This window comes from Zootoca vivipara, chromosome 12, assembly GCF_965207765.1.
Source record: "Zootoca vivipara chromosome 12, rZooViv2.hap1.1, whole genome shotgun sequence".
In the NCBI taxonomy this organism is placed as follows: domain Eukaryota; kingdom Metazoa; phylum Chordata; class Lepidosauria; order Squamata; family Lacertidae; genus Zootoca; species Zootoca vivipara.
Window position 1 is genome coordinate 1280960 of NC_142595.1, and position 27621 is coordinate 1308580.

Below are 27621 nucleotides of genomic sequence, written 5' to 3' on the forward strand. Positions count from 1 at the left end.
TTAACTAGAGATGCTGGGGATGGGACCTGCGGTGTGCTGAGCATGGCCTCTCCCACATAGCTGTGGTTCCTTCCCAAAGGTGTCCCTGCAGGATGCCTGAGTGGGGGGATAGAGGGAAGGGCAGAGACCTCACCTTATTTCCTTTGAACCCACCCTTTCTTCTTCCTCCGTTTTGCTTGACTCTTCCTTCCTTCCATTCCAGAAATGGCAGAGCGGCACAACACTCAACAGGTCCTGAAGCTGGCGCGGGACCTTGTCTACAAAGTCCAGACACTCATTGAGAACAAGTGATTTGCGAGATCTGCCCCGGAGGAGGAAGGGAGACTGAACCTTTGTACATTTGGAGGCTGGAGCTGGAGTAGCGCATAAGGCAGAGAGCCAGAGAGGCTCCATGAACTTGAGCCAGCCTCCCTCCCAGCCAGTCATTCCACTGTTTGCATGGGCTGGGTGTTGTCAGCCACTGCCTGCTGGCTCTTCTGTTTCCATGATGGCAATTAACCAAAGAACTCACAAGCTCCGCCTCCTTTCCCATTCATGTAGGGTGGAGCTTGACTGGCACAAACCTTGCTTGGAGGACAGAGGTTGGTTGTTAGGTGGGTGGCTGGGTGGGAAGGGCGTGGCTCTTTATTGGGATGTTTGGTTTTATTACCTTCTGCTTCCTGTTTGGAAAGGTCAAAGTCACAACCCTGAAAAGGGGTGGCTGGGATCTCTCGTTGATTTCCCTCCCTCCCTTCAGATCTTCCTTCAGAGAGAATATTTTAAACAGCCAGCATTTTTCCTTCCCCTCCAAAATGTGCAGGTCGGGATCTAACTCTTGGCCCTTTAATCAAAAGGTGAGGCTTTGCTGAGGTCATCCTTTTATGGGGAAGCTTTCTCACCTTCTGAAGGGGGCCAGCTGGGGCCATCTCTGCCACTGAGGTTTGTCTGTTCTCTTCCTGATTTCCCTGAAATTTTCTGCAGTGCTCCAGATTGCTGTCACCACATTTCCTTAGGAAACCATATAGCAAACTGAGGCCAGGCTGGCCTGTTCCCATCCTGCTCTGTGGGGATGCTTGCCATTCTTTGCCCTTGACCAGGCCTGACCAAACATTTTCTCCAACCCAGCATGTTTTTGCTGGACTGAGGAATTAAGCATCCTGCTTTTCTATCCTGAGGTTGCAAAGCCACCATGTATGTCCAGGGTCTTGATGGCATCTTGTTGAAATTTCTCTCGCTTCTCTCTTTCTGCCCTAGATGGTCCCTTGTGTTTCAAATCAGAGAGCAGCTGATGGTTGCTCTGGTCCAGCCTCAGGAGTTTCCTCTTTTCAACACTGAGCCTTGGAGGTTGGGCTCGGCCTATTAACACACAGAGACAGACAGACAGACAGACAGACAGACAGACACACACACACACACACATTGCACCTCTCCTTCACATTGTCCTTCTGAAGTCTATAACCCCCCTCCAGGGTGGCACCAGGGTGGCCTGCCCCCATCACACCCCTTGCTACACCAATGCTTCTTAGCACTCTGGTGTGAAGTAACATTGAGGACAAATATTTGAATTGGTCTGTGTTAAAAATTCAGGTTTTCTTTTTAAAAGAGAAGGAGAAAGAAGCAGAGTGAAATTAAATGGGTTTCCTGATTTTTAAAAATCTCCTGAAAAGGTTGCCATCATGGCTAAGTGAGTGCCAATATTTTTTTGGTTGTCGTTGTCATGAAAATGCCTTCCTCGTAGCCAGTAAATGCTTAGCCATAGTTGCTTCTCCCTCTCACTCCAGAGGACTAGTCTCTTAAACAGTGCTGCTTGGGTCTCTGTGCTGGCTACTCTCACTTCCATGCTAAGCCCTTCCTATTCTTTCAGGAGAGAGTGGTCAAAGAGCACTACTTCCATTATGTGAGTAACCCTGAATGACCTCCCTCCTTAAATTGGGAGCTGGGTTTCAGTCCTTGGCAGCTGCACTGCAAAGCAGGGGGCTCTGTTTAACTGACCTGGCTTCTCTCTGGAAAGCCCTGGAGATTTGAGTTTGGAGAGGGAGTTGCTGACCTTGCCCAGGCCCATTAATTTTGCCCTTTCCATTTGGCTCCCAAGCTGTAAGTTCCAGGCTTCCATCGCTGGCTATACATGTGTGGAAGGAGGCCATGCCAGGTGGACCAGTAGTGCCAACTGGATTCCTTGCCCCAAACAGGTTCAGCTTGGACTTCCCATGGCCTTTAGTGGCTGGTTGGACTTCCACAAAGCAGTAGAGCACTCCATTTTTCTGGCAAGTGTTAAAGAATCAGGCACCCCCGTCCAAAGCAGACATGGGCACATCCCAGGCTCAGCCAGATACACAAGAGAATCGTGTCCCTGGGCAATGGTGCCAAGTGGGCTTTGCCCTTTTATCCCCATAAGGAAGGGGAACAGTTACAAAACAAGTTACTCCCCCCTGTTCTGGAGCTGACCTGCCTTACGACTTCTACCCCCCGAGCTTTTTCTGGGAGATGGCAGGGTAATGTGGTATTTTAAGGATAAACTTTGGGACTGAAGGATCCCTGCAGTCCATGGGGTGGGTGGGTGTATGTACGTGTTGACTGTGGATGCTAGTGTTTCCACCCTCCTTTCTTAAAAGCACAAACTCGATCTAGTGACCTGTTTCTGAAACATCAACCTTTCCACTTTGGAAAACGCCAAACGAGAGAATTAAGCTGGCTCACTAGTCCTTTTCTGACGGGGCAGTGTCTCTGCCAAGCAAGCTGCGAGGAGCCGGCTGCCCTGGAGATGGCAGTGAGAAATGGTATGATGCAGTGGAAAGAGTGGGGGACCTTGACTTGGTTTGAATTTTCGTTCACCCTTGAAGCCCTTTAGTTGGTCACTTCCTTCCCATCCAGCCTACTTCATAGAGTGGCCATGAGGACAACATGGTCCACCTTCCCTTCATTGGAGGAAGGGTGAGATGCAGTGTGTAGGTTGCATCTGCCGGGGATTCTTGTTCTTGTCCTTGATTTTGACACTATGAGAAGCTGTATCATACAGCCTATTATGTTTACGTGTTTTTTCAATTGGATTTGCGTAATATAGGCATTCTGGTGGTTTTGATTGTATATCTGATCCCAGCAGGGAGTCTGCAGACCTGCCCTTTCCAGTGTACTGTAGTTGAACCAGTGCATAGGCTCCCCATCTGAACAGCCCAGTGCAGAGTGTTAGCACAAGGGTTTTCCACTCCCATATCACACTCTTGTTTTCAGAGCAATGCGACATCACCATGAACTCATTGCACACACCCCTTGAGGTGACCTTTTAGTTTTTTCTGAAATCCCTTCAAAAATGGTTTTGTTTTAAAAGCTAGCTGAGGAATCAAGCACTTTCTGCCTATGCTATCAGAGAGAGAGCATATTTTGGCCATTTGATAGCAGTCTTGCTTTGTGTGTTTGTTTGTTTGTTTGTTTGTTTGTTTGTTTGTTTGTGTGTGTGTGTGTGTGTGTGTGTGTGCATGTGTTTTAAGGGGAGCACTTTTAAATGCAAAGAAAATGTCATTTATTTACAGGTATTTATTGATTCTGTGTGTCCTGAACTCTGTGTGCATGAAGCATTATGCAAACGAATACATTCTTTTCTCAATGTCGCCAAACATATCTTTTAAATGTTGATCAGGAAATTGTGTGTGTGTGTGTGTGTGTCTACATCTATATATTTTATAGATACAAATATTATATGTACAGTATAGAAAATGTATATGGGAGTTAGGCAGGGCACTAAGAAATCATTGCTTTTAAGAAAAGCGTTTTGCTGCTCCTCAGACGCCAAAATTCTTTGAGTGTATTGGGAATGGTGATGGAGGTTTGTTGCTGTTCTGTTGCACTTCAGAGGACAAAGACAGATAATGGTTTGCAAGGAAAAGTGGCTTCATTTCCTATGGGGTGTAAAGTGAAAGACCTCTCTCATCCCATCACCTTGCCAAAGAGACTTGGCAGGTTTCTGAATCCCTATGATAACCTTCCAAATTTTGTTGACCAGAGGTGAGTGTGCATGCCACAAGCATTGATCCCCTTTTCACATTATCTAAAAAGAAGAAAAGAAGTCTAATTTTGAAATTGCAACACTTGGGGCTAGCTTGCATGTCAAAAAATTCATGCACAAAATGCCACGTCTGTCGATGAGGAACTGGTGTGGATACAGATTGATTTGGTGGGGCAGAGGTTGGATTTACTCTTAACTTGTGCATGAACCTGCCTTTTGAGTAGAAATGCTATCATGGGCGGCCTTTGGAATCTCTGGCTGGAGGACTGTACATCTTGGAAAAAGACGGTCCATGATATCTATACACATTAGAACATCAGGTGAAGCTTTGGGCAGGGGAGAATAAAACCAGCGGTTACTCTTGGCAATCCTCTAAAAGAATGTTAAGCTAGCACAGTGGGGGGGGGGCTATGGGGGGGACACACATCGCAGAAGCTGCTGGACCTCCAACTGCCGTGATCACCCCTGACATCCGCTGGCTATCCCTGATGTGAGATGGGAGTCCACAACTTTTGTATAACCCCCCCACACACATTATTCTCTTTCAGCTGCAGCGGAATTAATTTGACAGCCCACATTTAAACACTTGACTCTGGTTTTCTGGTCATTCTTAAGATAAAGATATTTCTATTATTTCAACAGTGGCCAAACACAGTATCAGGCAGTTATTCCACTAGAATGTTTGTTTCTTATTACAATCGTGGTTGAGAATGTGAACTTGTTAGTAGAATATATATAAAAAATTAAAAATTGTCTAGTAGCACCTTAGAGACCAACCAAGTTTGTTCTTGGTATGAACTTTCATGTGCATGAACTTAGTTGGTCTCTAAGGTGCTACCAGACAATTTTTTAATTTTTATATATATTTCTACTGCGTCAGACCAACACGGCTACCTACCTGTTAGAATATAGAAGGGTGAAAGTTTCATTTTACTTTCCTTTTTTTGAGATAGTTTTAATTTTTAAAGAATTCCCAGTCTAGAAAGGGGAACAAGTTTAAAACCACAACAATACAAGCTCTGAAGATATATTATTTTTATTGAAATTTTGGAAAATAAAGCAGGTGCCCCTGACTTCTGGTGACAGGTCCCCAGATTTCAATATTCTTGGTGCAGACTTAATATTGGTTTTGTGTTTGCATAGTTCCTATATGCCCCTCCTCTTCAAATGGGAAATTTTGGTGATAATTGCCACAGATCTGCTTTTTTTAAGGTTTCAATTGCTGCTATTTTGGTGTATGAAAAAGCACACACTCCTTCCATTGCAACACCGTTTCTGCTTTTTCCTACGTTGGAGCCAAGCTGACTTTGATACCGTACCTGTTCTGTCGTGTGTAGTGAATCCCCTTGCCATTGAACACCAAGTGTTATTGTGTGCTCCTCTGACTAGTGTACAGTGCTGGAAGAAACAAAAGTTTTGCAACAGGCTGACTGTGGAATATTCAAGTGGCATATTTGGAAATAACTGTTCTAGCCAGCTCTTTTTTAGTGTGTGTGTGTGTGTGTTTATTTTCCAATGCCAGCTCTATCTGAAGACCTTCAAGCAAACATAGGGAACCTGTGGCTCTCCAGACATTGCTGGACTCCCAGCTCTCATCTGCTGTAGCCAGCAGCACCAATGATGTGGGATGATGGCAGGAGTTGGAGTCCAGCAACATCTGGAAGGTTGCAGGTGTCCCATCCGTGCCTTAAGGGAATGCAAAGTTCAAAGCAGAGAAAATGTATTGCGGCACTTTCATTTAGGGGTGCCTCTGTTCTGCTGCATGTCTGGATTCTGGCCCCAATCCAAAGTTGTTGACACCCTCTGATGTGCACACACACACCAAGGTTGCAGGTTCGATCCCAGCTGCATATCCCTGCATTGCAGGGGGTTGGACTAGATGACTCTCAGAGTCCCTTCCAACTCTACAATTCTATGATCTTCTCCTGCATATGGTGGGGTGGTGATTGTGAAATCCCTATTCATTTCAGCAGGGTGGGTTGTCATGCACAAGGAAGTATGCATGCCAGAATAAAGATGAGAAGCACTTGTGAATTGGAGCTGTGAGATTTGTGTGCATCTAAATCAGCCTTTCCCAACCTGGTACACTCCAAGTGTTTTAGACCAGTGTTTTGCCACCTTGAGCCCTGAGATGATGGATGTTGGACAACAATTCCCATCATCCCCAGCCAACTTAACCCAAGGCCAAGAATGATGGGAGATGTAGTCCAGCAACATCCGAGGACCCAGGGTTGAAGGGCACCTTTTTTTTTAAGACTACAGTTCTTATCAGCCCAAGCCCATGTGGCCTTCCTTCCATCGCCTCATCATCATGCAGCTGCGCTGGGAGTAGGGGCTGATGGAAGCTGGAGCCCCACAACATCTGGAGGGCCCTAGGTTGGCCTACAGCAGGGGTCAGCAAACGTTTTCAGCAGGGGGCTGGTCCACTCTCCCTCAGACCTTGTGGGGGACCGGACTATATTTTGAAGAAGAAAAATGAACGAATTCCTATGCCCCACAAATAACTCAGAGATGCATTTTAAATAAAAGCACACATTCTACTCATGTAAAAACACGCTGATTCCTGGCCCATCCATGGGCCGGATTTAGAAGGCGATTAGGCCGGATCCAGCCCCCAGGCCTTAGTTTGTCTACCCATGGTCTACAGCAGGCACCCCCAAACTGCGGCCCTCCAGATGTTTTGGCCTGCAACTCCCTTGATCCCTAGCTAACAGGACCAGTGGTCGGGGAAGATGGGAATTGTAGTCCAAAACATCTGGAGGGCCAAAGTTTGGGGGTGCCTGGTGGTTCCCTAACACCTGGTCTACAGCTTCTCCATGTGAATTAGCAATTGTTGGCTTGTGGGCAACTGTGTCCTAATCACCAGAGCTTGGTTTTTGTTTTAACCAGGGTGGGGTGGGGCTAGGGGCTCCATCTTGGCCAAAAGAGAGACACCCTAAGCTGGAGTTCTGGTTGGAAAGGTGGTATGTCTCTCTCTCTCTCTCTGTGTGTGTGTAGCAACCCAGGAAGGTTCTCCAGGTACCTTTTTTGGAGCAAGAAAACATGAGCTGTGAATGTATCCTGTTGCGTGATTGCTGCCTGACACAACTTGCTGCTGTTGCTGCTGCTTTGTGTGTGTGTCTCAAGGGGCTCCTTTGGGCTACTCTAGTATCGCTCCTTATGAGATGTCCCTACGTTGCTTTCATAGTTAATGTTTGACAATAAAAGTGCTGGGTTTTGCCTGTTTGCATTCCACTCTGTGGCATAATCTTGGTTGCTTTTTTTTAAAAAAAATCTGCTTTGATATTTTGTTAACCGATGTTAATTGTAACTTATTTCTGTGGGGCCAGAAAGACAAAAGAAAGTTATATATTCTCTATGGTTCTATGTATTTTCAAATCAATAAACAAACAAACAAAATATGGCTGTTATATGCAACAGTTCTGGTTTTGGGATTGGGACAGATTCTGAGTTATGTCTCTTTGGCTGGTTTGCATGTAACACGGAGCCCTGCTTGTTTTGGTTTATTAACCACAAACAGATCACACCCATAAGCCATGGTTTATAAACCCTGCCTTGTATTAACCATGGCTTCTTGTACCGGTATTATCATTAGAGGGTGAATAAGAGCTATTCCATGCTGTCATAAGAGGGAGGAGTGAATGAGATTGGACTGCTTAGAATGCAAACAGCTTCTGCAGTCTCTATGTCTGCCCATTTGAGATGGAAGTTAGTTCCCCATTCAGCAGGCACTAACTTCTCACACTGTAAAGCAGGCATCCCCAAACTTTGGCCCTCCAGATGTTTTGGACTACAATTCCCATCATCCCTGATCACTGGTCCTGTTAGCTAGGGATCATGGGAGTTGTAGGCCAAAACATCTGGAGGGCCGCAGTTTGGGGATGCCTGCTGTAAAGTATACCGGGCATTCTGAAGGACACAGCACAATATACTCATTCTGGTGGTTGCTCTTCTATTCTAGAGCACCCAAATAGGGCTGTGCCCTTTTAGGATCGTCCTACTCATGTGTAGAACCCTGGCAGAGACACATGCCGGACTGGCATGTTCTCTCCCTCCTGGTCGGTCGTTCAGGAGCTTCAAAAGCTTTCTCCAGCCCGAACATCTCAGCGACTGATGCCAAAACACCAGCATCATAATAATATTTATTTATACCCTGCCCATCTGGCTGGATTTCCCCAGCCACTCTGGGTGGCTTCCAACAGAATATTAAAATACAATAGTCTATTAAACATTAAAAGCTTCCCTAAACAGGGCTGCCTTCAGATGTCTTCTAAAAGTCTGGTAGTTGTTTTTCTCTTTGACATCTGATGGGAGGGCGTTCCACAGGGTGAGCGCCACTACCGAGAAGGTCCTCTGCCTGGTTCCCTGTAACTTGGCTTTTCGCAGCGTTCCACCCATGGAACTACCTGCAACTGGATTAGCCTTGGGCCTTACAATCTTGCACTTACAGCTCTCCTGACTATCAAGAAGTTTCACACCTGGCTTTGTTGGGACTCGAACCCTAGCCTTGTTCCTCTCTGAGGAATCAGTGTTGGCACACATGGCCTTTGGACGAGGTTCAGCTTCCTTCTCCAAGGAAATAGTGTCTACCCTTATAGCCTTTGGGCGTGGTTTCCCATCCTTTGAGGACAAACCCTGTACCCTTTTCAAGACTTCAGGTTCCAAGACCTGTATCTGGCGAACCAGAGCAGCACATGGAAACACCGTTTACCTTCCCGCTGTAGTGGTACCTATTTATCTACTTGAATTTTGACGTGCTTTCGAACTGCTAGGTGGGCAGGAGCTGGGACCGAGCAACGGGAGCTCACCCCATCACAGGGATTCGAACCACCGACCTTCTGATCAGCAAGCCCTAGGCTCAGTGGTTTAACCCACAGCGCCACCTGGGTCCGAGCCAGTATCGAGCCAGTAGCCACAGCTAAATCTGCAACAGCTGTGTTAGCAAACTCCTGAGCATACCTGGTGGTACCTGTCTCAGATGTGCACATCAGGCACACATCCTTCACTGTATCAGTGGAACTCACCTCACTTTTAGCATCAGCAGTAGACTCAGTATCTGAGTCTGAAGCAATTGGGTTGCCTTGGAAAACACACACATTTCCTCCTCATTCTGCACTGCACTCTACATCCCTAGTGAGTAAGATCATCTTGGTACGAGGCCTCAGTACTTTGTACAAGCCATCTCTATGCTTCCTGCCTTGTGATGTCTCCACCCACATTTCAGACCCATCTGCTGGTCCCCTGACACTGTCTGGGTTTACCTTGTCACAGTGCCTATCAGAAACTTTGTCTGAATCCAGGGAAAGGCCTTGCAAACTATGTTTGCCAAACATATCGCTCTGTTGCTTCTGAAGCCACACATCAGAATCTCCAATACCAATAGGGTGCTTCTGTAAGATACCCATATTGCCTCCCCCTTTTGCTTTGTCCTGAACACTGGTACACCTGACCATCTTCGTGTCAGACATCAGCAATCTGAAAGACCCATGCACATATCCTGCATGGAAAAAATGGTTATCAGACATAGCATCATTTGCCCCTCCAACCTTCCCACCGCCTCCCATGTTTACATCACAACATAGTAAGAACAAGCCATTTATAATGTCGCTTTCGTTCTTCTGGATGGTTGCACGCTGTTTGTTGACATAAACAGAACACCCACACTGCATCAGCTGGGATTCCCAACCCGGAATGAAAAACATGTTAAACACCACAACGTTACAGGTTTTCAGTTCCACGGTCCCGGTGCTATGCACCTCCAAGGAGTCTCCACCCGACTGGTGGATCGGACCCTTCTGTGGCATACACGTGGTAAACCAGTTCCATCTTCCACAAAGGTGAGTCTTTGCCTCAGAATCTACCGGTAGCACAAAAGATTCTGGCACCTCTGTACTGGAACAGCCAGTCACCATATCTGTGCTGCATCTCTGCCCTTGCTTCATGTTGCCTGTGGGAAATGCTGCAAATCTTCCTGGATTTTAGACTCGGTCCAAGCTTCTCACAGGAAAAACTTTCCACTGCTTCGAACACAGCAGCGCCACCTGCTGGTTGCAGTGATGGTTGGGATGATGTGGCAACCAACTCCCCTTGTTCCTCATGCTTTGGAGAATTCTCCCCCCTAACAGGAAACACCCTCCCCTCGTGCATTCATCCTCCAAAAGCCTCCCTTCTGTGGAGCTTTCGATTTCAGAAACGCAACCCTGCACAGTTGTCTGGGATACTGTATCAGCTTTCCCCGGGGTGTGACTTCCAGCAGTCTGCTCAGCAGCCCCCGCCATCTTGAAATGTCCATCATGTGACGCAACTTTAATTCCTGCTGAACATACACACTGTATGGCATCCGACACAGGCTGTGTCTCAAACTGCTTTTTCAGCTTTGGGAACAAAACAACTCCCCCATTCTTCTCAGGCTTTTTGCCTTGTCTGCTGCTATGCAGCTTCATCAGGGGACTTCCTTCCCCATAGCTGGAACTTCACATGCAGCTATTGTCCTGGCAAAGCTTTGCACGACTCCAGCTTTCGCTTTATGCCGCTCCCCATTCTCCTCTCAGGGAATGATTCAGAAGCATCGGGAAATGTCCTCCCTTCATAGCACATAAATCAGGGCTACATTCTTGGCAAACTCCTGCCACATCAAGCAGCTTTTCTCTCTCTGTCGAAAAGCAGCTTTTCCCATTCCCTCTACATAACTGCCTGGCAAGCACTTCAAAGGCCTCTTGCCTTCTTCTGTGCGGGAGCCACTGGAATCGGCACAAAAACAGTCCAGCCTGTCTTTACTTTCACTTTTAGGCATTCGCTGTACTCACACATTGCGTTTTCTTTTCCGTCTCTGAAGAGGCTTGCTTCCAAGAGACACCACCAACGACAAAACCAGCCCCCGGTCCTTCCTCTGCTGGCACTGGGTCTGTGTCCCTGGGCCCATAGCCATGTTAGGATCATCCTACTTGTGTGTAAGACCCTGGCAGAGACACATGCCCGACTGGCATGTTCTCTCCCTCCTGGTCGGTCATTCGGGAGCATCAAAAGCTTTCTCTAGCCCAAACATCTCAGCGACTGATGCCAAAAGCACCAGCACACTTACGGATCCGCAGAGTATTCACAGTTTGCGTAACAAAACTCAGTAGTGCAGCATTTTGGCTAATCTACTTTTATTTACATATAATACACTCAGATTATTCTGACTTAACTCCTTCCTCTTTCTCATCAGACAGCAAAGAGAAAGAAACAAAGGACAATAGTCCTACATTCCAGAACACAGTAGCATCAAAACATATTGTCTCTGTCACTTCCCACACTGTGGAATGAAAACATTCACTGTCATGTGATAGACAACAATCCCATGAAGAAGAGAAGAGGAGGAGTTTGGATTTGATATCCCGCTTTATCACTACCCGAAGGAGTCTCAAAGCGGCTAACATTCTCCTTTCCCTTCCTCCCCCACAACAAACACTCTGTGAGGTGAGTGGGGCTGAGAGACTTCAGAGAAGTGTGACTAGCCCAAGGGCACCCAGCAGCTGCATGTGGAGGAGTGGAGAGGCAAACCCGGTTCACCAGATTCTGAGTCTACCACTCTTAACCACTACACCACACTGGCTCACTGGCACACATGACTGTAAACACAGAGCAGGAATCCTAACAAGGCCTTGGGCAACAGCTCTTTCAGGTCTTGGGCAGAGACCAAGCTTTCCCAGCCCTGCTAACCCAGCATCTTTCTACTTGAATCTTTTTACTTGGAGTTGAACTTGGATCCTGCATCCGAGGCTCATGTGTCCCCACGGGACTTTCTGCACTTTCCTACCACCTCTGCTCTTAGAGGGTTGTGTCCCCTGCACCCCATTAATGTAAAATAATGATGAAGATGCACATACAGTTTCCTCCCACCCTTAAGGTTGCCAGGTCAGGAACATCCCAGACTCTGAAATTTCAACTTATCTGCTCCTTATGTATCTACGCTCCTTATGTATCTATGCTCCTTATGTATCTACGCTCCAGGGAATTAAAGAGCTGGAGCCTTCCTTGGATGCAGCAGAGCGCACTGTCTGCACCAAGGAGGAGACAGGGGACATCCCTGAGGAGGAGGTCAGTTCCCCAACACAGGACCCAGATGTATGGAGGAACGTGACTCATAGAAGCAGAAGGCCCAGGGATCGCTCTGAGTGTTTAGAACTACACAATCGATTTGAAGTACTCTCCCTTAACATGGAAGACGAAGAACAGACTCCATTTGAAGATCTCTCTCTCATCACAGTTGATCAGGAATATGAAGACGAGCAGCAAAGTCAGTCCTCTGGGAATATGCAGGTGACCTTGGAAGGGACAGCCCATGGAAGAATCCTGACCAAGCCTATGAAGAGGCGTGTAGTGGTGATAGGGGATTCCCTACTGAGGGGTACAGGAGCAGTGATCTGTGGGCCTGACAAGATGTCTCGAGAGGTGTGCTGTCTCCCTGGGGCCAAGATCAAAGATGTAACAGAATGGCTGCAAGGAATCATAAAACCCACTGACAAATACCCCTTCCCTTTGGTCCATGTGGGAACCAATGACACTGCAAGCAGGAAGTTGAAGCAACTAAATGCACAAATTGTCATCTCATCTGTCCTCCCAGTTGAACGACATGGCCCAGGGAGAGAGGGAAAAATAGGGGAAGTGAACAACTGGCTTCGCAAATGGTGCAAACAGGAACGGTTTGGATTCTTAGATCATGGTCTACAGTTTCTTGAAGACGGACTTCTGGCAAGTGATGGGCTGCACCTCACAAAGGTTGGGAGGAATGTTTTTGCCACGAAACTCAAAAACCTCATCAGGAGGGCTTTAAACTGACTTATGTGGGGGAGGGAGACAGTGGTCCTGAAGGTAGGAGTCTATCAAGTGCTGAAGATGATCATCCAAATGTCAAGGACCAAATGGAGCAAACAGCACGCAGACCTAGTGGCGGGAGGAAAATATCCTTAAATAAGAGACATGGGGGAATGATCAATGGTCTTCAAAGTCTGTATACTAATGCACAGAGCATGGGAAATAAACAAGATGAACTTGAGCTCTTGGTACAGCAAACTAAATATGACATAATAGGCATCACTGAAACCTGGTGGGATGAGTCTCATGATTGGAATGTAGTCATAGAGGGATACAATCTATTTCAGAGAAATAGACAAAACAGGAAAGGAGGAGGAGGAGTAGCGTTATATGTCACGGATGTGTATACCTGTGAAGAGATCCAGGATTTAAAACTTCAAAGCCAAATTGAGAGTATCTGGGTCAAAATTAAGGGAGAGAAAAATAACAGTGATCTCATCGTGGGAGTTTACTATAGATCCTCAAGCCAAACTGAGGACACAGATGATGCCTTCCTGGAACATATGACCAAGCATTCGAAAGGAAGTGAGATAGTAGTAATGGGGGATTTCAACTATCCTGATATTTGTTGGATGTCAAACTCAGCCAGTAAGCCAGTTACAAATCCACTGAATGGTACGGTAGCATTGTCTAGCCCGCATTTTACCAGCTTCTTTACAAGAATATCATGGGGCACCTTGTCAAAGGCCTTGCTGAAATCAAGATAGGCTACATCCACAGCGTTCCCTTCATCTACCAGGCTTATAATTCTGTCAAAAAATGAGATCAGATTAGTCTGACATGACTTATTTTTCAGAAACCCATGCTGACTTTTAGTGATCACAGCGTTTCTTTCTAGGTGCTCACAGACTGTTTGCTTAATGATCTGCTCTAGAATCTTTCCTGGTATTGATGTCAGGGTGACTGGGCGGTGATTGTTTGGGTCCTCTCTTTTCCTCTTTTTGAAAATAGGGATAACATTTGCCCTCCTCCAGTTTGCTGGAACTTCGCCTGTTCTCCAGGACTTTTCAAAGATTATTGCCAGTGGCTCTGAAATCACCTCTGCCAGTTCTTTTAATACTCTTGGATGTAGTTCATCTGGCCCTGGGGACTTGAATTCAGGTTCAGAGTCTCTCTTAGCCCTACCTGGAGATGCCAAGGATTAATCCTGGGACCTTCTGTATGCACAGCAGAGCTATGGCCCTTCAAATAGGTAGGGTTTGTTAGCTTTAAAATGATTGAGTCTTCTAAACATTCAAGTAAACCTTAGAATCATAGAATTGTAGTGTTGAAAGGGACCCGAAGGTCATCTATTGCACCCCCTGCAATGCAAGTTGCAACTGGAGCAAATTATTTACGAACACTGATCCGTTGCTCCTTCCTCAATTCTGGCTGTGTAGAATCTCTTCCATATTGCCCCTGAATGACACCTCTCATCCAAGCCCTGCTGTTCAACTGGGGAAATGACCATTGTGGGGAAACTGCCATTTGCTTTTTTACATAAAGGTTTAACTGAGGGTGGCAAAAGCAAGTTTATATATTTGTCAAAGAAGGAAATGCAAGATAATTTATCTATACCATATAGAGATGTCTGCTTTCTTCAGTATATGGTGCAGAGATACAGCATTATGGAGTGACAGAAGCCAGGTGAAGGTAAGAGATTACTGTTGGTCTACATCAGGCATGAGATTGGACTGCTTAGAATGCAAACAGCTTCTGCAGTCTCTATGTCTGCCCATTTGAGATGGAAGTTAGTTCCCCATTCAGCAGGCACTAACTTCTCACACTGTAAAGCAGGCATCCCCAAACTTTGGCCCTCCAGATGTTTTGGACTACAATTCCCATCCGCCCCAACCACTGGTCCTGTTAGCTAGGGATCATGGGTGTTGTAGGCCAAAACATCTGGAGGGCCGCAGTCTACATACACAGGTCTGATTTGCATAGTATGTTTTTAAAATCCTTTTCTGGATGGAAGAGCTTTGGGAGAGGAAGTGGGGAATTGAGCTGAAGAGGTATTTGAAGAAAAGGGAGGTGCTTGGGCTGCAAATCCTCTTAGCTCATCTGTTTGCCTTTAATCTTTCAATTTATTCTTATGTATTTCTCACAAGGGACTCGGTGACATTATTAGGAATTGCTAAGAAGTAGGGTTCTGCTAGAAGATCAAACCTATCCATTCTTAAGGAAATCAGCCCTGAGTGCTCCCTGGAAGGACAGATCGTGAAGCTGAGGCTCCAATACTTTGGCCACCTCATAAGAAGAGAAGAATCCTTGGAAAAGACCCTGATGTTGGGAAAGATGGAGGGCACTAGGAGAAGGGGACGACAGAGGACAAGATGGTTGGACAGTGTTCTCGAAGCTACGAACATGAGTTTGACCAAACTGCGGGAGGCAGTGCAAGACAGGAGTGCCTGGCGTGCTATGGTCCAGGGGGTCACGAAGAGTCGGACATGACTAAACGACTAAACAACAAACAACAACAACAGGGTTCTGGTGGTGCACCTCCAGAGCCACAGTCTAGTCATCATTGCAAAGGCAAATTCTGGTTGTGTTACAATTGAAGAACAACAGATGTGTGCAGAGAATCCAACAGATCCACCTCCACCAAGTGGAGACTTGGATATTTTTCATGTAATATCACTGAAGATCCAGGAGAAATCCTGGACACTTTTGAGTGTCAAGCTCCAAGGCCTGCTTCTGCCTGGGCAGCTATGGAATGCCCACTTGCTATTAGCAATGTCTGCCAGAGATGGAATTGCAGCAGCATCAGTCTCTGTGCAGACAATGTGGTATTTGTTCTTAACTTTATATTGAAACAAATACAGTATATTGCATTACAAACTTTAACTGGAGGAGGAGGAAGAAGAGTGTGTGTGTGTGTGTCTACATTATAGGAACATAGGAATCTGCCTTATACTGAGACAGACCAATGGTCCATATTGCTTAGGATTGTCTCCACTAAGGATTCCAGGATTCCAGAATGGGTACATTCCCAGCCTTACCTGCAGATGCCAGAGACTAAAGCTAGGACCTTCCACATACAAGGCAGATGCTCTACCTCTGAGCTAAGGCCCTTCCCCTTAGTCCATTCATCTAGCCAACCAAGCATGGCAGCCCTAGTAAGAAAAGATCCCATGTGCAAAGCAAGCAAGAAGAGATCTCTTTTTGATATCTGCAGAAAATACACACAGCTACAGGTCTGTGAACCAGTAAGGGCTGCTTTAGTGTACATTTTTATACTACCGGTACAGCCTGACCTCTCTTCACCTGCTCTATGCATTCCTGGGGGTGACTCATAGTAATATGAGTTGAATGTCTTTGAATATGAATGCCTTTGAGACTGGTTACTTCTTTTGTGCTTCCTGCTTACACACTGAACCCTCGTGGTAGAGCACTTTTGTAGGATTTCAAGTACAGTGGTACCTCTACTTACGAATTTAATGCGTTCCGAACACACATTTGTAAGTCGAAAAAAATTGTAAGTCGAATCCCATAGGAATGCATTGGGAGAAAAAAATTGTAAGTAGAAAAAATCCTATCTAAACCGCATCCAAGATGGCGGACGGTGCTCCATTTGTAAGTAGAAAAATTCGTGAGTTATTTGTAAGTAGAGGTACCACTGTACAAGGGTGCAAAGGAGAGTGCAATGTTCCTGGCACCTTCATTGGAGACAGGGAGGCAGGCCAGCGGGGAAAACTCAAATAAATGTAGCACACACAAGTGCCGCGGGGGGGGGGGGGGAGTCAACAGAAAAGGGATGTTTGCAGAAGCTTGAGACTGGCTTGCTTCCAGAGTTTGATTCAAGGATGTTTGGTGCTCCAGAGGAAGGTTGTCATGGTGATTCCAAGGAATGAGAGCCCAAACTCAATGTGCAGAAGGGGCAAGCTAAGAAACATTCATAGCCTGTGAATGCCCTCAATTTCCCCTGGAGATCCGAATATTAAAGGTGGAATCCAATGGCAGAATCCAATTTTAGTTGATGGAAACCATTGGGATGCTCTAAGGCTCTTGTAAGGCTCACCATTCATCTCAATAGCAGGAGTGTCCCAATGGACTGCATATTTGAGTGTTGCTTTACAAGGGCCCCTACAGCCTGCTGTAGCTGCTACCCAGCCATGCAAAATATCTAGCAGAAGGCTTCCAAAAAGCCCTCAACTTGAAATTAAAGGTAGGAGCATTGGCCAGCCTTTCCGTTAGAATTTCTGCAACTCCCATCATCCCTGGCTATTGGTGATACTGCTGAAGAGTGCCAGATGGGAGGAGGCTGGCCTGGGAAACAATGGGTCTTCTGTTGGCTGTGGATAGTGGAAGAAAAGGCTGGGCCCTGTGGATTCTGACTCAAGGAGAGCACCAGGTGTATTATTTCTTATTTCTATAGTGCCCTCTATGCACACGGCACCTTGCAAGGAACATAGTTGACAATTCCTTATCCCAAGGGACTTAAAAGTCTTAAAACAGACACAGGGAAACATGCTTTTCAATAGTGCACCATGTGCTTTGTATTGTTCTCGGTGACTTCTAACACTGAAAGTGGATTTGTTGTTGTTGCTGTTTAGTTGTTTAGTCGTGTCCGACTCTTCGTGACCCCATGGACCAGAGCACGCCAGGCACTCCTGTCTTCCACTGCCTCCCGCAGTTTGGTCAAACTCATGAAAGTGGATTAGATCAGCCATATTGATAACAGCATTCTAACTGCCTCCATCATTCCTCTTCTTTATATCCAGGGGTGTGTAAGAGTTATTAGTCGCACACAAAATACAACTGATGCCTCACAAGCCTCCGAGTCAGCTCCTTGGTCTACTTCACACAGTTCTTCTTCCTCTCCAGAGCTCCACACAGGAGTCTTTCCTAGTCCTACCTGAAGATCCCAGGACATTCTGAATGCAAAGCAGCTGACAACAGGGAGCACCTTTCATGTGTATTTTGCTAAATTACAAAGAACATGCCTGTTTTAAAACATCTAAATGAAAAGAAGTTTTCTCGGATTTGCTGAACACTTCCTTCTCAAATTCCTCCTTTTCCCCTCTGCCATCTTGACCTTAGATCTTTACTTCCCACAAGGTACTGAATGACCGCTCTATGGGACAAGGGGGCCCTGGCTGGGCCAGAGATGGTTCTAAAGAAATGCTCGCTGGGGAGGGAGATTGTGGTGCTTTTATTTATTTGCTTGATTTGGGGGTTGCAGCTGCCCCCCTGCTCCCCCCTGACTATGTCCATGCCTGGGGAAGAACTAGGCCAGGGGTCAGCAAACTTTTTCAGCAGGGGGCTGGTCTACTGTCCCTCACACCTTGTGGGGGGCCGGACTATATTTTGAAAAATATATATGAACAAATTCCTATGCCCCACAAATAACCCAGAGATGCATTTTAAATAAAAGGACACATTCTACTAATGTAAAAACATGCTGATTCCCGGGCCTTAGTTTGGGGAACACTGAACTAGGCAATGAAGCCAGTCAAACTGAGAAATCATGTGTGGGGAAAAGACATCTAGTGGTAAAAGAGGGGAACTGCAATTGGCTTTTTATAACACTATTTCTTTTTTTATGGAATTACCATGTCTCTCCGAAAACAAGACACCGTCTTATATTTATTTTTCCTAAAAAAACCCCACAGTGGCTTATTTTCAGGGGATGTCTTATTTTTTAATTACACGTCCAGCCTTGCCTCTTCCTTGGGGCCCTCCAGAACTGCGCCTATCACTATGTCTTATTTTCGGGGTATGGCTTATATTGCGCAAATCCTTAGAAATCCTGCTATGGCTTATTTTATGGGTATGTCTTATTTTAGGAGAAACAGTGTTATAGTGGGGAAAACAGGGGCAAGAGTGACACCTAGAGGCTTCTAATTTTTTTGCAAGTCAAAACAATATTCCATTAAGAAGATAAACAGAAAATTAATTAAGACAATTTGGGATATGGCAACTAAAAAGCTGCAACTGACGACAGGAGTGGTAAGTTCCACTCCTACACAAGGGAGAAGAGGGTCAGCACTAGAAGTGGAGCCAAAAATGAACGTTGCGGAATTAATTATGGGTTTTTTAAAAAGACATAAGTGAAAATTCTAAGGCCTTGGATGAAAAATTGGATAAATGGGGGTGGAAGTGGGGGGTGGAATTGAACAAAATACAAAATTAATTGTGGAATTAACAGGTCTAATTAAAGAATTATCAACCAAAACTACAGAATTGGGTAAATTGGTACAAGACCTAAAAACAAAAACCCAAGGCCTAGAAGAGATGTCGAAAAACACCCCAGCTGAGGGCAGAGAGCTGAAAAGAAAACAGGAAAAAATAAAGGAGGAAGCGATATAATTAAAAGAGACTCAGGAAGCAGCAGAGCTGACTTTGTGCTTCCAGGGGATCCCGGAAGACGCTGACGAGGATATTAGAGAGAGGTTAACAAAGGAATTACGGTGGTACCTCTACTTACAAATTTAATGTGTTCCGAACGCACATTCGTAAGTCAAATCCCATAGGAATGCATTGGGAGAAAAAAAAAAGTAAGTCGAAGCAACCCTATCAAAAAAAAATTAAGTAGAAAAAATCCTATCTAAACCGCATCCAAGATGGTGGACGGAGCTCCGTTTGTAAGTAGAAACATTCGTAAGTAGAATTATTCGTAAGAAGAGGTACCACTGTAGCTAGTTGGCTAGAGATACAAGAGGATGAAATATCTATGTATTGGGGGGAAAAAACTGAGTTAAATCGAGTCTCGCAGAAGCTTAAAAATGGCCTGGTGACTGTTTGATGATTTTCAAGAGCAGTCAAAGATAATATTCTACAGATGAATTATAAAAAAAACCCACTGCGAATGGATGAGAAAAATATTACAGTATTTTAAAGCAAAATAAAAAAATTCCTTCCAGTAGCACCTTAGAGACCACCTAAGTTTGTCATTGGTATGAGCTTTTGTGTGCATGCACACTTCTTCAGATACACTGAAACAGAAGTCACCAGATCCCCACATATAGTGAGAGGGTGGGGAGAGGCACTACTCAGAAGGGTGGTGGGAAGAGATTCCAGCATGGCTGCTTAGGAAAAGGAGTAAGTATATATTTTAATCAGATGCACTAAGAGCCAACTTCATATTGTACAGATGGTAGTGCCCATAAGGTATTTCCTTCACCTACAAAAGGAAAAAACATAGATGTAGAAATGTAGGGGAAGTAGAATTTTTTTGGAGAAAGTTCAAAAAATTGGGAGGGGAAAAACTACCGGCAGTGGGAAAAGTAAGTGAGGAGTTGGTAGCAGATAAGAAGGAAAAGTAAAAGAATAAGACTCTTAATTAGATTTTATGTTTTGGTAATAATACATAATTGAATGATAGATCTGAAAATCCTAACATAAAATGTAAACATTAAAATAAAATAATAAAATACAGTCGTACCTCGGGTTACGACCACCTCGGGTTGCGAACAATTCGGGTTATGAACTCCATAAACCCGGAAGTATTTTTTACCGCACGCACGTGAAAATCGTGAAAATAGCGCTTTGCGCATGCGCAAAATGGTGGTTCGGGTCGCGTTCGGGTTACGAACTTTTCGGGTTACGAACTGCGACCCGGAACGGATCGTGTTCGTAACCCGAGGTATTACTGTAGAGCATGTTTTATTGAAACAAAATTTGGACATAATTTGTTTACAAGAAACACATGTAGCAAGGAAGCACAGAAGATTCTTCAATAAAAGATTAGGACTGGGCTTTATTACATAAAACAAAAAGAAGAGGGGTTGTAATTTATGCAAAAGCTAAGCTCAACCCGAAATTATTAATAAAAGTTGAGGAAGGAAGGATGATAGCAATACAGGTAACATCACAAGGTGAGAAAATAGTAATAATAGGAATTTATGCGACGAATGAGAGAAAGTCGGAAGTTTACAAGTCACTTGAGGAAAAAATGTTTGAACATATGGACCAGAAGATAATTTTACTTGGAGATACTAATGGGGTAGTCTCCCTACAGATGGACAGGACAGTAAGCAAATCTAAAAACAAGGAAGGGAGACTGCCAGTAACTTTTTTCAATTAGTGGAAAACTTTAGTTTAATTGATATATGGAGATTTACACACCCAATGGACAGAGAATTCACTTTTTTCTCAGAACGAAATCAATCTGCTGGAAGAATCTGCTGGAAATACCGGAGGAGATAATCAAAAATGAAAAAGAACTAATTAAAAAACCAGGAAAAGAATCTTAAAAACAAAATATCAAAATGTTACAAACATAATTTTCAATGTTGGTGAGTCAAGAAATTGAGCGGAAAATCAAAATGTTAAAACAAAGGAATTTTGAATTCGCCAATAAGCCAGGGAAACTGTTAGTATGGCAATTTAAAGAAACCAGAGTGAAAATTTAATAAATAAATTGAAAGTAGAAGATAAAATAATTGATGAACCAAAAGATATATGGAAACATTTTATAATATACTATACAAAACGATATCGAGCCAGGGAGGAACATAAAGATAAAATAGAAGATTATTTAAAGCAGAACAATTTACCAAAAATTCCGAAAGAGAAGATTAATTACCTGAACATACCAGTTACAATGATGGAAGTATAACAGACAATAACCCAGGCCAAACTGGGTAAAATACCAGTTAAGTACTATAAGGAATTTCAAGATTTTCTGGTACAACCACTTAAGGATATAATGAATGGAATATACAGGGAAGTTACCAGAATCCTGGAAAGAGGCATACATTACGTTGATTCCTAAACAAGATATAGACTTAATGTCAGTTAAGAATTACAGGCCAATCTCCTTACTAAACAATGACTATAAACGGTTTGCTAATATATTGGCAAACAGATTGAAAATGATTAAAAGATTTAATTCATCAAGATCAAGCCGGCTTTCTATCTAGCCGCCAGATGAAGGATAACAAAGGAATATAACTGACATAATAGAATATCTGGAGGCCAGCAGTGACATGCAGGCAGTATTAATGTTCATAGATGCAGAGAAGGCCTTTGATAATGTCTCATGGGTCTTTATGAAAAAAAACACTAGAAATGATGGATTTTGGAGAGACATTTTATAGAGAAATCAGCACAATTTATTCAGAGCAACAGGCAAAGCTGGTTATTAATAATGTAATAACACAAAGTTGTAAAATAATGAAAGGGACAAGACAGGGGTGTCCCCTGTCACCATTAGTGCTTATTTTAGTATTAGAATTCCTGGCAAGGAAAATAAGAGTAGATGAAGAAATAAAAGGAATAATGGTGGGAAATAAAGTATTCAAACTTAAAGCATTCACAGATGATCTTGTGTTAACAACAGAAAACCCGATAGTAAGTTTACCAAGTTTACTGAGGGATTAATGTATTTGGCCAGGTGGCAGGTTTCAAGCTGAATAAAAGTAAAACAAAGATGCTGATGAAAAACATGACAGAACAAAATAAAAAAGAACTACAAAAAGTTATTGATCTATATATATAAAAATGTAGGCATTGTGCACGCGGATGAAACAGCCTTTCTCCATAACCGCTGAACCGAATTGAAACAATTTTGGCCAGAACGTACCTTGCCCATCAGGGAGGGATCTGGCATAAAAAATTATCAAAAAAACCACACCTTTCACACCTAAAATAATGATTAAACACAAAAAGTGGCGCCCCTATTATACATCACCACCAGAAGGTCTGAAGACTCCAGCAGCTGCGCTGCCAGATGACATCACAAAATTCCACAGCAACCAACTCAAAACAGTCCTTTTGCAACAACAAGGCCCAGCTTTTTCAATAGGCCGCAGCATTGCCAAGCAGGGAAAAACAAACAAAATAGGGCCTTTCACGGGGGGGGGGCACAGGGATGAGGCACAACAAAGGGAGGGGGAAAACACATAGCCATGGGGGGGGAGGGACCCTGAGTCAGCCAAAGCAGTGGGGGGTGGGTTGCTACAGGGAAAACTGAGTAGGCCGACCACCAAAACGGCCATTCCACCTCCAAAGCCCAAGCCCAAAGCCTCTCCCGGTGGCTGCATTAATAAACGCCTGGCAGCATTAGGCAGTCATTCATCATTTCCCCTAACACGCACTTGGGGGCACGGCGAGGGATTTTTGCTTTTTAAATTAGCGGGCGTTGTGTCACATGCGAGGCTCTGGTGGCCATTTTAAGTAAGGGCAGTCGTGCCCCTTTTAACCTAGGCTTTATACTATGATTGATTGCCAGCCTCTGCGTCTTTAAAAAACCAACAACATCCATGCACTTTCTCTCCCCAGTTTAAGTCATCGGATATTTTCATTGGCCAACACCCCCCCCCCCAGATTTAAAATCCCTACCTTCCCCTAAACACTTCCTGGGTTATTTATGGAACCGAACAGCTCGAGTGCTTCGGAACGCGCCTTCTGTTGCTACGGGGCTGTGGGGCTTCACTATTTGACCTCCCCCCCCCCCGGTTGGGATTTTTAAAGTAGTTCTCTGGGTCCCAGGGTGCATCATCACCCCCGATCCTTTTCTTTGCCCAAACAGACCTCTCCCCACCTTCCTCAACACCAAATACTCCTCCAATTATACCCACAATAAAAACCATAAAAATAAAAGTTACAAACAACACATAAAAAAATACATCCTACATTCCCAAAAATTACACCAAAAATAAAAACCCCAAAAAACAACCACCTACACCAAAATCATACACTACACGCCAAAATAAATGACAACCCCAACTAGAGAAATAAAACATTGCAAACAGCACAATACAAAAACCAACACCACATCCTACATTCAAAACACGTACTCCAAAATTAGAAAATTCAAATAACCAAACAAACCACAAAACACACAACGCTCAAATCATACAATACCCACCAAAATAAATGACAAGCCCAAAAATAAAATTCAACAATAGTAACTTCTGCTTCTCATGTTCTTATTTTTTTAAAAATTAATCTGTATCAGGCATCCCCAAACTGCGGCCATCCAGATGTTTTGGCTTACAACTCCCATGGTCCCTAACTAACAGGACCAGTGGTCGGGGAAGATGGGAATTGTAGTCTAAAACATCTGGAGGGCCAAAGTTTGGGGATGCCTGATCTATAGATATATAAATGTTCACGATGCGTGCACAGTAGCCAATGTATGGAGATACAAGGGGGAGGGGACAACACTCTCCGGGGACAACAGAGGGCTCCGACAAAAGTAAATACTGGGAAATAGAACCCAAAAGCTGACAGTTCCTTCTCCAAAGGTGGGGGCCCAAGTATGGAAATACAGGGGGGAGGAAGCAACACTCCCCAGGGACAACAGAGGGCTCAGACAGGGGGTGGGGGGAGGGGGCTCAATAGCTCATGAGTCAGGACAGGGTGGGGCCAGTCACAGGGATGTGCCGGAGGAGTGGGGAGAGGAGGGGGCTCGATAGCTCATGAGTCAGGACATTGTAGGGGGAATCACAGGAAAGAACCACAGCAACACGTGGCCGGGCCAGCTAGTATGGTAATAAACAAAAAGGTCAAATATTTAGGAGTTTGGTTGACAGTAAAGAATATTAATGTGTATAAGGATAACTACCTGACCACGTGGAAAGAAATAAAAAGAAACTTGGAGATTTGTCACAGGATGAATTTATCATTCTGGGGGAGGATATCTGTGATAAAAATGAAAGTATTGTTGAGGATATAATTTTTGTTTCAATTGATTCCTGTGGTCAAGGAATGGCAAAGAGATATTTCAAGGTTTATATGGCATGGGGGGGGCAAGAATAAAGCATAAGTTGTTAATAGATTCTAAAGACAGAGGTGGCTTTTATCTGCCAGATTTAATAATATATTATGAGGTAGTCTGCCTCTGCTGGCTCCGGGAATGGATAACATTACAAAATACGGATATTTTGGACTTCAAGGGTCATGATAACAGATTTGGATGGCATGCGTATTTATGGTATGAAAAGGTTAAAGTCCACAAAGGATTCCCGAACCATGTAATAAGAAAGTCATTATATGTGATATGGGATAAATAATTTTTTTTAGCTAGAACAAAAAACTCCATGGTGGTTATCGCCATTAGAAGCTATATCTGTGAAGAAATCGAATATGAGAAAAGATTGGGCAACATATAAAGAATTACTTAAGGAGGAGGAACACCAGTTAAAATTGGGGGGGGGGGAACTGATGACACAGGAGACCTTTTAACAGATTGGTTACAGTATCACCAGAGGAATAGTGTTTTTAATATGGATAAAAGAAAGGGTTTTGCCACTGAATTATCAAGGTTTGAGAAAGAATTGTTACAAAATAAGGTGAAACTATTTTCTCAAATGTATAAATTGTTTTTGGAATGGTTTGTTAAAGATGGAGTTAAATCAGCAATAATTCAATGGGCAAGAGATTTCGGATATAACATACAATTGGCAGCATGGGAAAAACTTTGGAAAGAGGATTTAAAATTTACGGCGAGCTACATGCTGAAAGAAAACTACCGTATATGAAGATCATGTATTGTTCGTACTTAACTCCCAGTAAGTTAGCGAAAATGTAAAGGACTAGCTCAAATGTCTGTTGGAAATGTAAGGAAAAAGAGGACACCTATTACCATATGTGGTTGAATTGTAAAAAGATAAAGGAATTATGGGAAATATAATGAATTAAAAAAATGTTTAAAATAACTTTTGTCAAAAGACCAGAAGCCTTTCTCTTAGTAATTTTAGGTGCAGACATACCGAAGGATTTGAGAAGACTGTTCATGTATGCAGGTACAGTTGCAAGGATCCTTGCCCAGCAATGGAGAGGACAAGATGCCGAAAAAGGCAAATTGGCAGATGAAATTACTTGACTATGCAGAGATTGCTAGATTGACTAGGAAAATCAGAAATCAGGAGGATCAAAACTTCAATAGTGAATGGGACAAATATAGATGTATTTAAAAGAACATTGTAAACACTTGAACTCTTTGACAGGCTTTGAATAACTCTTGCAATGTTAAAGACTTTGGATATATTAAAGGGACCCCTGACCATTAGGTCCAGTCGTGACCGACTCTGGGGTTGCGGCGCTCATCTTGCATTATTGGCAAGGAGCCGGCGTACAGCTTCCAGGTCATGTGGCCAGCATGACAAAGCCGCTTCTGGTGAACCAGAGCAGCACACGGAAACGCTGTTTACCTTCCTGCCGGAGCAGTACCTATTTATCTACTTGCATTTTGACGTGCTTTCGAACTGCTAGGTTGGCAGGAGCTGGGACTGAGCAATGGGAGCTCACCCCGTCGCAGGGATTCGAACCGTCGACCTCCTGATCGGCAAGCCCTAGGCTCTGTGGTTTAACCCACAGTGCCACCCACGTCCCAGATATATTGGAGGACTGTAATTCAGATGAACTATTCAGTAATATGCAGTTGACATAGACATTGAAACCCACGGAGGGGAGGAGGGAGGTCATAAGATTTGAAAAAATCTTGTTTTCTTTTTTTTAATGTTAATTGTTTGATTTACTTTGTAAAACCAATAAAAATTATTTTTTTAAAAAGAGAGAAATTGTGTGTGGGAAAAAGTATTATATTTTATAATAAAAAGCCCAAGTTTTTAAAATTGTTTTTCATGATCATAGAATATCACTTCCAATAAAACTCAATTTTAATACAGTGGTACCGGTACCTCGGTTTACAAACACAATTGGTTCTGGAAATCTGTACTTAACCTGAAGCGAACTTTCCCATTGAAAGTAATGGAAAGTGGATTACTCCGTTCCAGACAGGTCTGCGGAGTACTTACTGAAAATACTCAAACCGAGGCGTACTTAAACCGAGGTATGACTGTACAATACTTGAGGCTGAACTCTGGGCAGGTAGCCCCTCTGACACACAGACTTGCGGCATATTGTTGTTGTTTAGTCGTTTAGTCGTGTCCGACTCTTCGTGACCCCATGGACCATAGCACGCCAGGCACTCCTGTCTTCCACTGCCTCCTGCAGTTTGGTCAGACTCATGTCCGCAGCTTCGAGAATACTGTCCAACCATCTCATCCTCTGTCGTTCCCTTCTCCTTGTGCCCTTCATCTTTCCTAACATCAGGGTCTTTTCCAAGGATTCTTCTCTTCTCATGAGGTGGCCAAAGTATTGGAGCCTCAGCTTCAGGATCTGTCCTTCCAGTGAGCGCTCAGGGCTGATTTCCTCCAGAATGGATAGGTTTGATCTTCTTGCAGTCCATGGGACTCTCAAGAGTCTCCTCCAGCACCATAATTCAAAAGCATCAATTCTTCGGCGATCAGCCTTCTTTATGGTCCAGCTCTCACTTCCATACATCACTACTGGGAAAACCATAGCTTTAACTATACGGACCTTTGTCGGCAAGGTGATGTCTCTGCTTTTTAAGATGCTGTCTAGGTTTGTTATTGCTTTTCTCCCAAGAAGCAGGCGTCTTTTAATTTCGGGACTGCTGTCACCATCTGCAGTGATCAAGGAGCCCAAGAAAGTAAAATCTCTCACTGCCTCCATTTCTTCCCCTTCTATTTGCCAGGAGGTGATGGGACCAGTGGCCATGATCTTGGTTTTTTTGATGTTGAGCTTCAGACCATATTTTGCGCTCTCCTTCTTCACCCTCATTAAAAGGTTCTTTAATTCCTCCTCCCTTTCTGCCATAAAGGTTGTGTCATCTGCATATCTGAGGCTGCATATCATGCGGCATATAAATGTTACTAATTCCCCCTTTAAGGGCCTGAAGCACTTACCTCCCCAGGCGGGCTTCGAACTCGCGCTCCTCGCGGGCACTCCCGGCCTTTTCTTGGCCCGCCACCCGCAGAAACTCCTCCCGGTTCTCCTCCGTCCTTCTCGGCCTGCAGGGGACGCGCGGTCCCCATGGCAACAGAGTCGCTTCC

At 44.2% G+C, this 27621-nt stretch overlaps 1 protein-coding gene and 1 long non-coding RNA gene across 6 annotated transcripts in view; one reads left to right on the plus strand and one right to left on the minus strand.

Moving 5' to 3' along the window:
- The window catches only part of SGSM1 (small G protein signaling modulator 1), an 86627-nt gene extending 79249 nt beyond the window's left edge, over positions 1-7378 (plus strand). For all 5 annotated transcript variants that reach the window (XM_035134582.3, XM_088656117.1, XM_035134583.3 and 2 more), the window contains one exon: positions 203-7378. In XM_035134582.3, the coding sequence (XP_034990473.1) occupies positions 203-291 (89 nt within the window). In that variant the 3' untranslated portion in view covers positions 292-7378. The remainder of the gene's footprint in view (positions 1-202) is intronic.
- Positions 3280-27604, minus strand: LOC148683742 (uncharacterized). Its single transcript, XR_015946684.1, has 3 exons — positions 27475-27604; positions 3927-12904; positions 3280-3895 (listed from the first exon to the last, which is right to left on the minus strand). It is a non-coding gene; the product is annotated as an uncharacterized LOC148683742 (long non-coding RNA).
- Between the last annotated feature and the right edge of the window lie 17 nt (positions 27605-27621).